Source organism: Trichogramma pretiosum, unplaced genomic scaffold, assembly GCF_000599845.2.
Source record: "Trichogramma pretiosum strain Unisexual culture from Peru unplaced genomic scaffold, Tpre_2.0 scaffold20, whole genome shotgun sequence".
NCBI lineage: Eukaryota > Metazoa > Arthropoda > Insecta > Hymenoptera > Trichogrammatidae > Trichogramma > Trichogramma pretiosum.
This window is the reverse complement of record NW_019641696.1, coordinates 300333-314212: the sequence shown is the minus strand read 5'-3', so window position 1 is coordinate 314212 and position 13880 is coordinate 300333. Positions and strand designations below refer to the sequence as shown.

The following is a 13880-nucleotide window of genomic DNA, read 5'->3' as shown; positions in this document are numbered from 1 at the left end:
GTTTCGTTTCGTTTAGATTTTCGATTGAGAGCTATATAAAGCTCTATTTTCGAGGATTTGTAAAGGTGCAAGCGTAAGGAGAAAGGGCACAAATGTGTACGGATACACAAATCAATACATAAATTCGTATTTTAGCTGCTAAAATTAACAAGAGTTTATAAAAGTATATCAACTTAGTCGTTCAGAGCTCCTAATCATGAAGGATATGTTTGCAATGAGAAACTCATTGCAAAATTAGTTTCTCGTGCGATCATGTTTCATTAAACATTGTAAAGCCCTGTGAACTTAACGAAACCTTTGTACAGTATTTCGATACTCTGCTGCGTTCGCCTAATACACTATTCTCCTGTGTACGTGGAGCGGCAATTTGTATTCGGTGTTTTTGTTTAAAAAAACCGACGTGTAAAATATTGTAATTATAAAAGTAATATTTAAGTTAAAGTAATAATGATAGTTAAGAAAAAAGTGCAGAATAAATTTGTTTTTTATTCTACTTTCGAGGCCATGAAGACTTTGAAGTATATGTGTCGTCCATTTCGAAGGAGCAAAAATAATAAGCTTGTATTAACAATCTTGTTATATTATGCATAAACAAAATATCGTATAAATATATTTAAGTTGTGTAAAATATAAAATGCAAGAGTGTATGAATGTATTATATATTATTTTACAATTGTATGAAAGGCAAATAACTGAATTTTCTTAGATTTATGTCAAAGCGTACGATGTACTTAGAATTTAGCAATGAATTTTAACGAGATTAGACGACAAAAATTTATCACGACTAACTGTCCTGCATGGCAGATGCGATACTTAAACTACTTAAAGCATATGTTTAACATAAGGAACGTTTCTTTTATTTTCTTCAAGTAGTGATAATTGTTCCTTAGAAAAGAATGCAATATTAAACGATTTTTAAAAGTTTCAATTTTATAGATGCATTTAAATTAATCAGTACTGGTATCACGTTGGTCTTGCTGAGAATCATTACAATAACTTCGAAGTTTTCGTTCTGATTCTTAGCAAATACCTTTTTAATTAGATATACTTACTTGTGAGGCTTATTGAAAACTTTATGTCGTGAAACATTTAAAAATAATATGTGAAAAGCGTAAAAAATGAGTCATTTATCCGTGTGTTGAACTTGTAACTTTTTATATAATACAATTCATTTGAAATTCGTATTTACATGTAATATGTAGGAGTAAAAGTTCGCGTGAAAGTTAGTTCTGCTTCATTGGTTTATGGTTCATACTTATCGGTTTATCGGGAAGCTCTATGTCACGGGATTAATAAAATGTTCCTAACACATAAAAGCCACTTTCAACAGAATATCTATGTAAAGTCAGTGGTTTACCGTAAACACGACCATAAAATCCTAAAAGACAGTGTCCCATTTAATAATAAATTTTAAAATTCGTGGTATTGTGCTGATCAATGCATCTTACAATTGAAACTTGAATCTATTTTATACTTTTATAATGCATATAAGAAGGATCAATAATGGCTTAAACTACAAAGCAAAAGCAAATACGAAATCGTTTTAGTAAAAGTATCGACTAGCAGTGATTGTGATTCAAGATTTGTATTTATCGATGTAACGTGATTCAATACTGTTATTAAGGATAGCCTTTGAAAAATGTATGTCAAAAGATATTCTATATAGAATAATTATGTTATATTTGTGTATATTAACTAAGACAATGTCGTAGTATAAAGTTTTGGGGCAGACACGAAGCCTCTAATTAAAATTATTGGAGAGCTACTTGAACTGTCACATAAAAAACTTATATTGAATGTCTCTCGCTTGACTCTGACACCTGCATAATTTTCTTTTTGTAAATATTAGCCAGTAAATTTTCTGTATTTATTTTTTACAGACAGATATGCGTTTATATAGAAATAAGAGCGAATTAAATTGTATATTATTATAGTCATATTGATTTCGATGCGTGAAAGTCGTTCTCAAGTAGCTAATATAGCTCGGGAAAGTAGCTTTCTCGTTGATTCCATGACTTTTTGATCTGTATGTTTTCTAATGTTTGTTATTTTAAACTTGATGAACTATTAAAGCATTTATTTTTACAAATTGAATAGTAAATTGTCTAGGACCGATTATTTGAATAACTGCACTTTTTGATCGATTTCTGCGAGTTGAAAGAAAATCTAGAGTTGTTATTTATATAAATCTAAGATATTAATTTCATGTAAAGCTTCGTCAATTACGAACTGTTAAACAAACATTCATATTAATAAAATTTAGGTTTATTATAATTTTTGATGCTTTTCAAATTTTCCTTTTAAATCCATGATTTTAGTGCAATGATTAAAGTAGAAATTTCAATTAATGGTAAAAATTTCCCTTTTACCTTTTAAAAATATTTGATATGAAAAATTTAGATGCTCCGTGTTTTCTTGAACTAAAATATCAATCCACGAAAGATAAAGGTGAAACGTTAAAAATTTACATTAATATTAACAAAGTGGAAGTTAATGATTTTAATGACTCAATGTGATTTTAGAACGGCTAATGGCGCAAAAGTGACTAAGATTCCTCAAAGATATATAAAATATTGCTATTGCACAGGTATTATTCAATGTATTTCTGCTTTGGTCAGAATCAACGCACATGAATTTTTCAGGGGAAAAATTTCAAAATACAATGCCATATTGTAGTTGGTAGAGATTCGAAAAAACGATGTATATCATTCACTTCTGGTAACTTTTTAAATGATGAATAATCTCGTGACAATTCGCTGGTACTCGTACAGCTATTATATACACACATATATATTTATATAAACACTAATACTAACTGGCGATTTATCATAATTTCCAGTTCTTGCTTCTAATATCAAACATAAAACTGGGAATACTAAAAATCGCACGACCAATTAAGTACTGTAAGCGTTGATGTGAGAGTTAAAAATGTAGGTTGACAGAAAAATTGATTGTAAAAAAAGGAGTAAATTTGTTACATAATCTTGTTGGAGAGTGGAGAAAGTTATATCGTGCTTAAAATAACGAAATATTTTTTCATATGAAAATTGCACATTAATAACAATGATTAAGAACTGATTTAAAAAAATACCCTGAATGAGTATCAACGGAATTTCATGAGAATACTAAAATACGAACAGTGTGAAGTCACAACTGTAATGAAGCTGTAACGATGTATCGTTTAAACCCGAATATTTTGATTGTAGAAATTAATTGCTGATGAAAATGTACATAGTCATGAACAAAAAAAACGAAACTAGATTTAAGAACTATAATTAAGCACCAAGAGAAGTTTGTGCAAATATTTAAGTATAAGTTGACTATAATGTCAAAGAATATTGTCATAGGAACAAAAGAAAACTGTGTTTTAAATGAAATTCAAGATGAAAATATGCAAAAAACTAAGTGTGTGCGAAAATGAGAAGTGCATAGCACCGAAATTACAGAAATATCTTGTCGACCGAAAAAAACGAGATTTTCAGTTAAAAAAATGTAAACGCAGGTATAAATGTACATTGTATAGTATTAGCGACTTTCCAAAAGGAAAACAGCATCTCAAATTGGGAAATTTACATGTTTAATGAAATTTTATAGATGGAAGTAACCAAACTTTTTAGTATACGAATTTGACATTAAATTTAATTAGCAAAGTATTTAAGTTCTTAATATTTGTTTTTGTAAATAATTCATTAATGCATAAACATGTGAATAGATATGAATATTCATACAAATTTTCTTTATTTTTAATATCACTAGTTTTAATATAAGTTGTAATTATTACTTTACATTGCAATATGAAATAAACTATAAATTCCCGATTAAATCATTTAGTTCTACTGACTGATTTCCTCAATCTTCGTTTCAAATTAAGGGATTTATTTATATTTAAATAATTTATCGCAGACGTTAGAACATTTTTTCACTACCGTCATATAGTGCAAGGCACAAAAAATAAATTTTTTCTCTAGTTCATATTTTAGATTGTATTAGTATCACGTATTCCAGTATATATTATACACGACACTCTGAAGCGATGAATACTGAAAGCATATAAAAGACTCTTATTGTCAAGAATAACAATCGGTTTCTAATAAGAAATAAGTAAAAATATATTACTTGATAACTTTAATTTTAAATTAGTCGATGAATCGAAAATTATGGAATTCTCGGACTATCTTATCGTACTATTATCATTTCTTGATGCATTTTACCAACTATGGGTAATAGAGATTTCATTTTATTTCATTTATTTACTCTTGAATGATAAATGATTTGCTATTTTTTTGAATATGTAAATAAGTTGCGGAGTTCATGATTCAATCCATTTCATATTATATTATTTATTATTCATAATACTTTTAGATTAGACTTATTACTAATACGAGTATTTTTTAACGTAAAAAAATCGTTTCCATTCTAAATTTATTTACTTTTCAAAATTTTAACTTGCATAAACATTACTTCACTCAAAATATTATGAATGAATGAGGGAAATGATAAATTAACCAATACTTTTAACAATTTTTCTTTTACCGAAAAAATGAAACATTATTACTTTTCAGATGAGTTAGCTTAAAAAAATCAATTGGATGAGTAAATTTCTGTCAAAACAGATAAATCGGGATATCGATTTTCTAAAAATATATACGATGAAAATGAATCGTCAATTGTTAATCACGATCAGTTATTAGTTTTGTCCAAATGGTTATGTAAGCAAAATTAGTTAAGCCTTTGGCATTACGTCAAAATTTTCAGTTTTCTAAATTTTCTGTACAAATAAATTACAAAATCTAAAATGCGTGAAATTTTAATGGTACAAGCAGGACAATGTGGCAATCAGATCGGCTCGAGAGTGAGTAAATTTCCTTTTTCGACTAAGTTCGCGTTTCAGGTTAATGACGCCTGCATAGTACGAGAAATCGAGCTCTCTATCATTTAAGATATAAGATTTCAAGAAGTATCTGGGAAATTTATCTACGTGTAATTCCATTATTATGCTTCGCTCGTAACATAAATATTCTCTGTTAGTTTTGGGAGGTGATATTGGGCGAGCATGGGATCCATTCAGACGGCACTTACCACGGCAACAATGACGTGCAACTGGACAAGATCAGCGTTTACTTCAACGAGACGACTTTCAAACGCTACATCCCGCGGACAGTAATCGTCGATCTGGAGCCTGGCACTATCGATGCCATTCGATCTTCGGCGATCGGCGACATATTTCGTCCGGATAATTATGTGTTCGGGCAAAATGGAGCAAGTAACAACTGGGCCAAAGGACACTACACCGAAGGGGCCGAAATCGTCGATCAAGTGTTAGACGTAGTGCGTCGAGAAGCCGAGAACTGCGACTGCTTGCAAGGATTTCAGTTAACTCACTCTCTCGGGGGTGGAACCGGCTCTGGCATGGGGACTTTGCTGTTGTCAAAAATACGCGACGAGTATCCGGACAGAATCATCAATGCATATTCTATTGTCCCATCACCCAAGGTTCAAGATACTGTTGTCGGACCCTATAATGTTTTGCTGTCGTTTCAACAGCTTGTGAATTTGACTGATTCGACTTTTTGCATTGACAATCAAGCACTGTATGAAATATGCTTGAGAACACTGGAACTTGCAAGTCCAACCTATACTGATCTCAATCATTTAGTTTCATTAACCATGTCAGGAGTCACAACCTGCCTTAGATTCCCAGGTTAGATTTTTTTTTTTGAAAAATTTTATCAAGTATGAATATAGTCGTAGCATAATTTTGGTTAAAATTATTTAATTTCAGGCCAACTCAATGCAGATTTAAGAAAACTTGCAGTAAATATGGTTCCTTTTCCGAGACTGCACTTTTTCCTCACGGGATTCGCCCCACTGATACCTCGGTCAAGTCAATTTTATAATGGTTTAAATGTCAGTGAATTAACGCAGCAAATGTTCAATGCACGGAATGTCATGGCAGCCTGCGATCCAAGAAACGGAAGGTACTAATAAAAAAATTTCTTAGATTTTTCAGTTTAGATAAATAATTTTTAAAAATAGCAGTAATAATACTCACTTTCTTTCAGGTACTTGACAGTTGCGGCGATTTTCCGTGGTCAAATGTCTATGAAGGAAGTAGAGGATGAGATGCTCAATATACAAAACAAAAATAGTCCTTACTTCGTCGACTGGATCCCAAACAATGTCAAAACAGCAGTATGCGACATACCCCCGAAGGGCCTGAGTATTTCCGGTACATTCCTCGGCAACAGCACTGTAATCCACGAAGTATTCAAACGCGTTTCCGAGCAGTTCAGCCTAATGTTCAAGCGCAAGGCTTTCTTGCATTGGTTTACAGGCGAGGGAATGGAAGAAAACGAGTTTACCGATGCTCACGCGGATCTGCTTGATCTCATCGCCGAATATCAGCAATACGAAATTATCAACGTCGAACAAGCCGATAACATCGAAATTATCGAGGAAGAAATAGCGGACTGATAAGCACAAGCCTCTATGAGCGCGCTACTCGATAAGAAGCCAGCATTATCCACATTTTCCTCAAAACCATTAGAACGAGGTGAAAATCGACAAAATTTTACAACCCTCTTAGAACTATCAAAGTTTTGAAATAGTAGTATCGTCATTTGTGACCGCTGTTTTTTAGTGTTATTTTTACGTTCAATCTGTGTCCCGTTTATTTAAAAATTTGTTTCGTCATAGCAAAATTCCAACGTTACTGTCACTGTAAAGTCTGTCATATGCAATGTTACTCAAAAATTTTGTCTACTGTGAATAATAATGTTTTTTCAGCAAAAAAAAGGTTTAAAAAAAGTTTTCTATAACGATTTGGAATAAATTTCAATAATTTATTCAAAAAAATTGATTTTGCCTAACGTTACTTTTTTAAGTGTAAAATAATTATCATGAAAATTCATAATTCCCCAAAAAATTTTATCAGAGTATTCATAAGTTTAAGTCAAGGAAAGTTTAACAATGTACGAAAATTTGAAGATAATACTGTAGTTGTACATATCATTTATAATTTATTTGATTGTATTTTTAGATTCGTTAACACATTTGCGACAATACTCCTTACTCTTTACATTTTTTACAAGTTTTTTTTTTATCGAAAAACCGTGTTTCATGGAACAATAATTCAATCTTGTACCTGTCTATACCATAGTATTATAAAAATACAAAATTAATGCATGAAACAAAATTACGATCAATTATGAATTTGTTCCCAAGGAGATTGTTTAAGAATCGAAAAAAACCGTATCATCTTTGAGTAGCAAGTGACGACACTTCGTTATAATTTGACTGAAAAATTATTTTTAATTTAATATATACAAATTTTTTGATGTAGTATAATTATTGTACAATTTATTCTGACGTACGATTCTCAGAAGCGCATGACCACTAAATGACTAGATCTTTATTTATGCCGATCTGTTCATAAAAATTTACTTTCATTATAGTGACGTACGTGAACATCACACTAAAATTGGAACATATTTACATTGAAATTAATAGCTTGGAAAATTTACCATAAATACTTTAGGTATGAAAGATTCCCGCACAATTATTTTTATCATGAATGCAGTTAGCATTTTTTTATTTCCTGTTGCTCTCGGGAAAGCATTCATGAAAGCAGTCTTTCCAATAAAATTTTTGATTTTAAAAATTTAAAACCATTACTGCTGTAAAATTACCTCCTCAAATTATTCTTTCATTGTGCTTTTCTCGTTGTTAACCAAAGTTTGTTCGTTTAAGAATTTAACGCTCATTAGAGATCTCAGGAATATTCCATCTTCCTCGTTCTCGGCTTCATCTTCTTCCCCGGAATCTTCATTCGCAGATTCATCTTCAGACGAAGATACATCGTTTGATTCAGGTGGCAGTTCACGTGGGACGCCATGCTCTATGTGAAGTTCCTCCGCGAATTTCTTATCAACGATATAAGCCATTTGATAAGGGCTAAATTGACAATAGGTTCTTTTAGTAAGATCAGGCTTGAACTCGCGCACCAGTAGCCGGGCTATATCAAACTTTTTCATTTCGATAGCTAAATGAAGTGCAGTGCGTCCATTGCGTAGCTCTTGGGTATCAATATTCGCGCCGCGTTCTAATAAATAATGCGTAAGTTTCAAGTTGCCTCGCTTAATCGTAAGATGCAAACAAGTTAAACCTACGAAAACAAAATTTTGAAGAGAAAAAAAAAAATAAAAATAAATTAATATAGAATTTCTCGAAGGAGTTCACTGAACGGAACTGAATGATAAGAATGCAGCCGTCGTTACGTCATGACGTCATGAGTGACTAACCATCAAAGTTAAGCTGTTCCAAATTTTGTTGTATCGTTGGCGTCCTTTTCTCCTCGTTTATCCAGGCTATTTCAGACGCTGCAAATGGATAGGTCAGAGCTTTTACGCAATATTCGTCATCGTTTTCACAAGCAACGTGTAAAGGCGTATTCCCATATTTATTTTGAATGTTAAGATTAGCGCCGGCAATCACTAAGCGGCGTACGATCCTGGGATCACCTACTATTACGGCCATATGTAAGGCCGTATCACTGTCATCGTTTTGTATATCGAGTAAACAAGGGTGCGGAGCGATTCGTATTAAAAAGAAGGCCGACGCAGGGTTTCGATTGACTATGACCCGATGCAGTTGCCTGTAGTAATGCGGAAAACATTCGTTAAATAAAAGTATAAAATAATCAATGAATCATGTGATTTCTTAATGAATAGTGAATTCGTTAAAACTAAATTTAAGAATACGCTTTGCACTCGGAATTGAAATTCGATGGTGAGTTTCAGTATCGCAGTAAATTTTTTTCAATCTTTGAATGTGCACATCTACTACATCGATAACAAATTTTTAAATCAAAAAAAAGCACTTACGTATCGCCATCTTCATCTTGAGTGTAGTAAAATTCCCAGTTACGTTTTTTATTTTCATTATTTATCGTAGAACTACTTTCGACCGGACGATTATAGACAACGGTGTCCGATTTTCCACGATAGCTTTTTTTCTCCGCTTTGCTGTGATAGGTCGGATTACGCCTTTGATTATTATCTTGCACTTGATCGGATTGTTCCATTAGCCTATTAGGATTTCGCTCAATATTGCCTGGTGTATTAGTTAATTCTGAATGAACAGTGGTTGAAATAGAACTGAAAACGCGGGGAGCCCGATCCATTACTGTTATGAATTACTTTAGTGAAAAAAAGCTAACAAAATTTAGCTCGTGAGAAATATTAGCTGCAAATAGTAAATAATCTGACAGTCAACAAATATAACTTCTCACTATCACACGTTGGCATTTTAATGGTCCGGCTAACTTAATCAAATACGACGTCGTTGTTGTAACTTGACAACGACTGGCTCGCTACTCGCAGAGACCTCTCCCAACTCGATGTGTAGAACTTCAAAATAAACAAAACTTTTCAATATTATTAAATAGAGGGGATGAATCAACAAATTAATTACTATTAATACAGATTTATTTGCATTGAAATATAGATCAGTAGATCAGTTCAATAATTCATGTGATTGTAATCATATAAAAAATATTACAGCTTAGCCAAGTCCGAATAAAGGATTTCAGGACTTTCACGGTCGGCGTGGGTTTATTTCATCATTTAAAAAAAGAACAGTGAACTAACTGCTTCGCGTATTCTGAATCAGTATTTCCCTCTAAAAAAATGACGTGTGGTGAATTTCTCATGAAGCAGAGCAGGAAAGCATTGTTTATAATTTACTTTTGAGACGAATAACATTGTTTTCAACATATTTACATTGTACTTACGAGTAATTACATAACTTTTTTAAACGGTCAACATATTATTATACGTGTTTGCACTCAGTATTTCATGAAATATTTTAACAATTTCCGTTGTAAACACATTTTTTTATAGATATTTTTTAGACGGCGCTATTTTAGAAAATATTAGAATAGAATCGAAAAATAAAACTTTAGTTGCAAAGTGTTTCTTTTTTTGCATCCAATACTTTTATCTGCGTTTTCAGATTACAGCTGTGGTATAAAATACGAATCAATCAATAGTAGTTTTCAATTACACAATCTTTTAATAATTCGTCAAACCAACTTCAATTGAAACTTGACAAGTGAATTTTTGATCTATATTATCATTATCCGCATCATAATCACTTTCTGTGAAATCTTCTTCACTCGAAGTATCATCACTTTTTTCACTAGTTGAAAAAGATTTATGAACCCCAAGCTTCAATAATTCGTGGGCAAATTGAATATTCGATCGATAAGCAAAGTCATATGGCGTCAATCCTGAATAACACATGATATCAAAATTTGGTGAATAATCGCTCACCAGCAGTCGAGCGATATCGTATTTTCGCATCTCAATGGCTAAGTGAAGCGCAGTCCTTCCTCCTTTTAAATCTTGCGTGTCCAAGTTTGCTCCAATGTACAATAGATATCGTATCAAATCTAAATTGCCGTTTATTATAGACAAGTGTAAACAAGTTAATCCTGAAAAAATAAATAAGAGCTTATCAAGTGAGCATTTATAAACATCTAAAAAACTGTCAACAATTGAAAATAATGTAAACTTAAAACTTGAATTTCAACACGTGTACTACGCAACCATCTGAAATTTGAATTAGAAATTTGAATCAAGTGGATTCGCAATATTTGGAAATTTCACTTGGTTTTTTTCTTGAAATTTTGTTTGGGAAACTTGATGGGGTTTTTCTAGATTTTGTCTCGAGCAGAATATCTTCAAAAAAAAATTATCTCGCTCTTTATTCATTTGTGTATCTAATTGATAAATTCTTAGCTAAAATAAATTTTTTTTCCATACAGTACTCGTTAAAATATTTTCAATGGTTAAGCGCCCGAAGCATTAATAAATTATTGAAATTTGAAGGACTCGAGCTATAGAAAAAATCCATTGCTATGGGTTTTTTAGATTATTTCTGGATTTAAAATCGATATTATAATGTCACTCGTTAAAAAAAGGGACTCCCGAGTCAAAAGGGATTAAATATCTCGCGAACACGTGCAGCGCCGAGCATAAACAATCAATAGAGGCAGATAAAGCGAGCGATGGGGGAGAAAGATGTGTGGAGAACGCCGCGGCGACGGCAGACAGCTGGCACGGAGGCGCTTTCGGGTTTTTCCGTTTGTGCGCTCGTCGGGTTCGATTGCTGCGCAATTGCTACATATATACGGTCGCGCTCTTCTTCGCTCTGCCTGCTACGTGATCGTTGTAAAATAAGCGTGCTTTTACTAAATCATCGCGCAGGTAAATTCCTGTGAAAAAATTTCGTTTTCCCCGTAATACGTGCACAAGTGCACGCATGCACATTACGCACCGCTGTATCTCTCTCTCTCTCTCGCGCGCTCCAGCAGCAGCAGCGGGAATAAGTTGGTCAGAAAATAGAATATAATTCCTCGAGCGCGAATCTCCGGTTCTCCAGAGTACACATGCTATATGTAAGGAAGGAGTTGAGCGCCTGCAGCACTGCTCGTGATGTAACGCAAGTGCAAAGCGGTACAACAGCCAGATGCGCGCGATATGTGCATAGTCTCACATTGTACACCGACGATCCGTTATGGTCTAGACGGTTCGCGGAGAAAATAGAAAGAAACATCATCGTGGCGCGCGCGCGACGTCGCGCTATGTTCGTCGTCTTCGTCGTCGTTGTCGCCGCGCTGTATGTGTACGCTTCTCACCACGAGTAAAAGTAGACTTCCGGCCATCCTGTGTATGCTTATACGTGAGAGTGGGAATTCCCCTTGCCGCGGTGGCTTCGCGTCTACTGTACTGTACTGTTGCATTGCTCAATTTTCGGCGATACAGTTAAGATTTCCCGTCTCGCGAGCCGCCGCCGCCGCCACCGCGACGCTCTTTGTTCTTGTTTCGTTTATTTGGCAATGAGTTTTAGTGAGTAATGAAAATTGAAAGTCAAAAATCACTTTTATTGTCTTTCGTCACGGGGTTTTTCAAGTGACGATTGCGACCAATACACAAAGTCTTAGTAAGACAAATCTAATCTAATTAGGAGATCGATAATGGTTTTTAACAAATATGTACTTGACGGGGGAAAAGTCTGAGAGATTTTTTAGTTTTTTTCTTCGTGAAAGCTCCAATATAGCCTTTCAAAATAATTATTACATCACATTCTTTTGGTCGAGCCTACTACTGATCAGCGAATAAAAACTACACCGTCATTCTTAATTTTAAAATGACTTTAAGATAGTTCGAAAATACGTCGTGAATGTCGTCCAAATAGTATGGAGCAAAATGTATCTATATCAATGCGAGGGTATTTAGATCAACTGATACGGTTTTTCCTTATTTATGAGGTCAAATATGAAAAATAAGATATATTTATGAAGGAACGACTCGTGCCAATCAGTGTGTAAATTGCTATTTATAGGTATTTTTGAGTTTATAAATAGCTTTATATGATTGACGTTCTGCACAGTGATTTACGTATTATTTGCTGTATTGTCTGTTAAAAAGTCATAGAATCTGATAAAAAAAAATTATCGACGGCTCATATAGTTTTGGGAAAAATGACAAAAATACTTCGTTCGATTAGTCAAACGTAAACAAAAAAGCAGCACGTCATTTCATTACCGTCATTGTTGATCTGCTCCAAATTTTGCTTCACGATCGGCAACGAATTTTCTCGGCCCAGCCAAATGACTTCGTTCGAAGCAACGGGATAAGTCAGGGCCTTGGCGCAATAGATGTCTCCGTTCGAGCAGGCCAAATGCAGTGGTGTGTCGCCGTTTGAATTTTCTACGTTGAGATTCGCGCCGGCGATGACCAAACGTCTCGCAGTGCGTGGCTGGTGCATTGACACGGCCACGTGCAGCGGCGCTTCGCAATCGTCGTTCAGAATGTCGAGCACCGAAGGATTCGGAGCCATCCGTATCAGATTGAAAGCCGATTGAAAGTACTTTCTAATTATAGCGACATGTAGTTGCCTAAAGAGGTACGATAAAGTATAATTCTCTAGATTTATTTATAAAAAAAATCTAAATTCGAACCGACAACGTTATTAAACAGATTAAAAATTGATTAAAGTTCAACCGAGAGGTAAATTAAATTTGTAAATAAATCAAATTTATGTTGAAAAGATTTTTTTCCTCAAAAGTAATACGATCAATAATTACATAAAACACTTACGTGTCACCGTTATTATCTTGCTTGTAATATGCATCCAGAGAATACTGATTGTTTCCGACTTTATTCGTATTATTATTTTCTTCATTTTGAGGGTAATTGAACATTATACTATCCGTGTTGAATTGATTACCGTCTTTCAATGTCATTCCACTGAATAGAGTAGAAAAATTGCACGTACACTGCTCATTGTAATTGATCGATTCCTTTTTCATTTCTGATTGAACGAAAGGGCCAGAAAAATGCTGATTAAAATGTGCGAACGAAACGACTTGCTGGGTGTCACTCATATTAACTCGACCAAATTTTTACTGAAACTTCCGCGTGCTATCGTTATTATTTACAGACAATATTTACAAAAAATCTATCTCTTAAAATGATATATCAACAATTCAAAGCATAACTAAGATCTGTCGACGTCACGTGTCGGCGACTCTTAAGTAAATGAACACTTTGGAAGGAGCACGACAACCTCGGATACAAATACACCGCACGAAGAGGCGCGTCGGGAGAAGTGCAACTACACCCAGGTCTTACTACTCGTTCGTCTATGTTTACTACGCTAAATGTAGAGTAAGTGCTAGTCAATGGTGATAGCGGCGGTAAATTTAGCAGACACCGCCATAAATTAGCCGCTTCTGCTACATCAAAATGTAGGCAACGAAAAAGTAGATAATTTTGGAACGTGAAAGTGGGCACGCCTCGACGTGCACGCGAGAC

At 33.9% G+C, this 13880-nt stretch overlaps 3 protein-coding genes across 3 annotated transcripts; 1 reads left to right on the top strand and 2 right to left on the bottom strand.

Annotated features, from left to right (window-relative positions):
• Positions 1-4795: 4795 nt before the first annotated feature.
• LOC106648331 (tubulin beta chain-like) lies at positions 4796-6754 on the top strand. The gene is made up of 4 exons (XM_023462108.1): positions 4796-4852; positions 5029-5701; positions 5783-5978; positions 6063-6754. The coding sequence occupies exons 1-4, from the start codon at positions 4796-4798 to the stop codon at positions 6472-6474; spliced, it is 1338 nt and encodes a 445-aa protein (XP_023317876.1). The 3' UTR covers positions 6475-6754.
• Positions 6755-6881: 127 nt separating this feature from the next.
• On the bottom strand, positions 6882-9371 carry LOC111694332 (NF-kappa-B inhibitor cactus-like). Its single transcript, XM_023462109.1, has 3 exons — positions 8883-9371; positions 8301-8653; positions 6882-8164 (listed from the first exon to the last, which is right to left on the bottom strand). The coding sequence occupies exons 1-3, from the start codon at positions 9179-9181 to the stop codon at positions 7698-7700; spliced, it is 1119 nt and encodes a 372-aa protein (XP_023317877.1). The 5' UTR covers positions 9182-9371; the 3' UTR covers positions 6882-7697.
• A 546-nt stretch (positions 9372-9917) lies between these two features.
• On the bottom strand, positions 9918-13852 carry LOC106648308 (NF-kappa-B inhibitor alpha-like). The gene is made up of 3 exons (XM_014365077.2): positions 13164-13852; positions 12609-12961; positions 9918-10492 (listed from the first exon to the last, which is right to left on the bottom strand). The coding sequence occupies exons 1-3, from the start codon at positions 13448-13450 to the stop codon at positions 10071-10073; spliced, it is 1062 nt and encodes a 353-aa protein (XP_014220563.2). The 5' UTR covers positions 13451-13852; the 3' UTR covers positions 9918-10070.
• Between the last annotated feature and the right edge of the window lie 28 nt (positions 13853-13880).

Bases quoted from the DNA above. Each gene is read 5' to 3' on its own strand.
- LOC106648331 (XM_023462108.1), top strand. From the start codon at position 4,796: ATGCGTGAAATTTTAATGGTACAAGCAGGACAATGTGGCAATCAGATC. The intron at 5,702-5,782 runs GTTAGATTTTTT...ATTTAATTTCAG, and splicing joins AACCTGCCTTAGATTCCCAG to GCCAACTCAATGCAGATTTA. The intron at 5,979-6,062 runs GTACTAATAAAA...ACTTTCTTTCAG, and splicing joins TGCGATCCAAGAAACGGAAG to GTACTTGACAGTTGCGGCGA.
- LOC111694332 (XM_023462109.1), bottom strand. From the start codon at position 9,181: ATGGATCGGGCTCCCCGCGTTTTCAGTTCTATTTCAACCACTGTTCAT. The intron at 8,654-8,882 runs GTAAGTGCTTTT...GCATTACTACAG, and splicing joins CAAGATGAAGATGGCGATAC to GCAACTGCATCGGGTCATAG. The intron at 8,165-8,300 runs GTTAGTCACTCA...TTGTTTTCGTAG, and splicing joins GGAACAGCTTAACTTTGATG to GTTTAACTTGTTTGCATCTT.
- LOC106648308 (XM_014365077.2), bottom strand. From the start codon at position 13,450: ATGAGTGACACCCAGCAAGTCGTTTCGTTCGCACATTTTAATCAGCAT. The intron at 12,962-13,163 runs GTAAGTGTTTTA...GTACCTCTTTAG, and splicing joins CAAGATAATAACGGTGACAC to GCAACTACATGTCGCTATAA. The intron at 10,493-12,608 runs GTAATGAAATGA...TTATTTTTTCAG, and splicing joins GGAGCAGATCAACAATGACG to GATTAACTTGTTTACACTTG.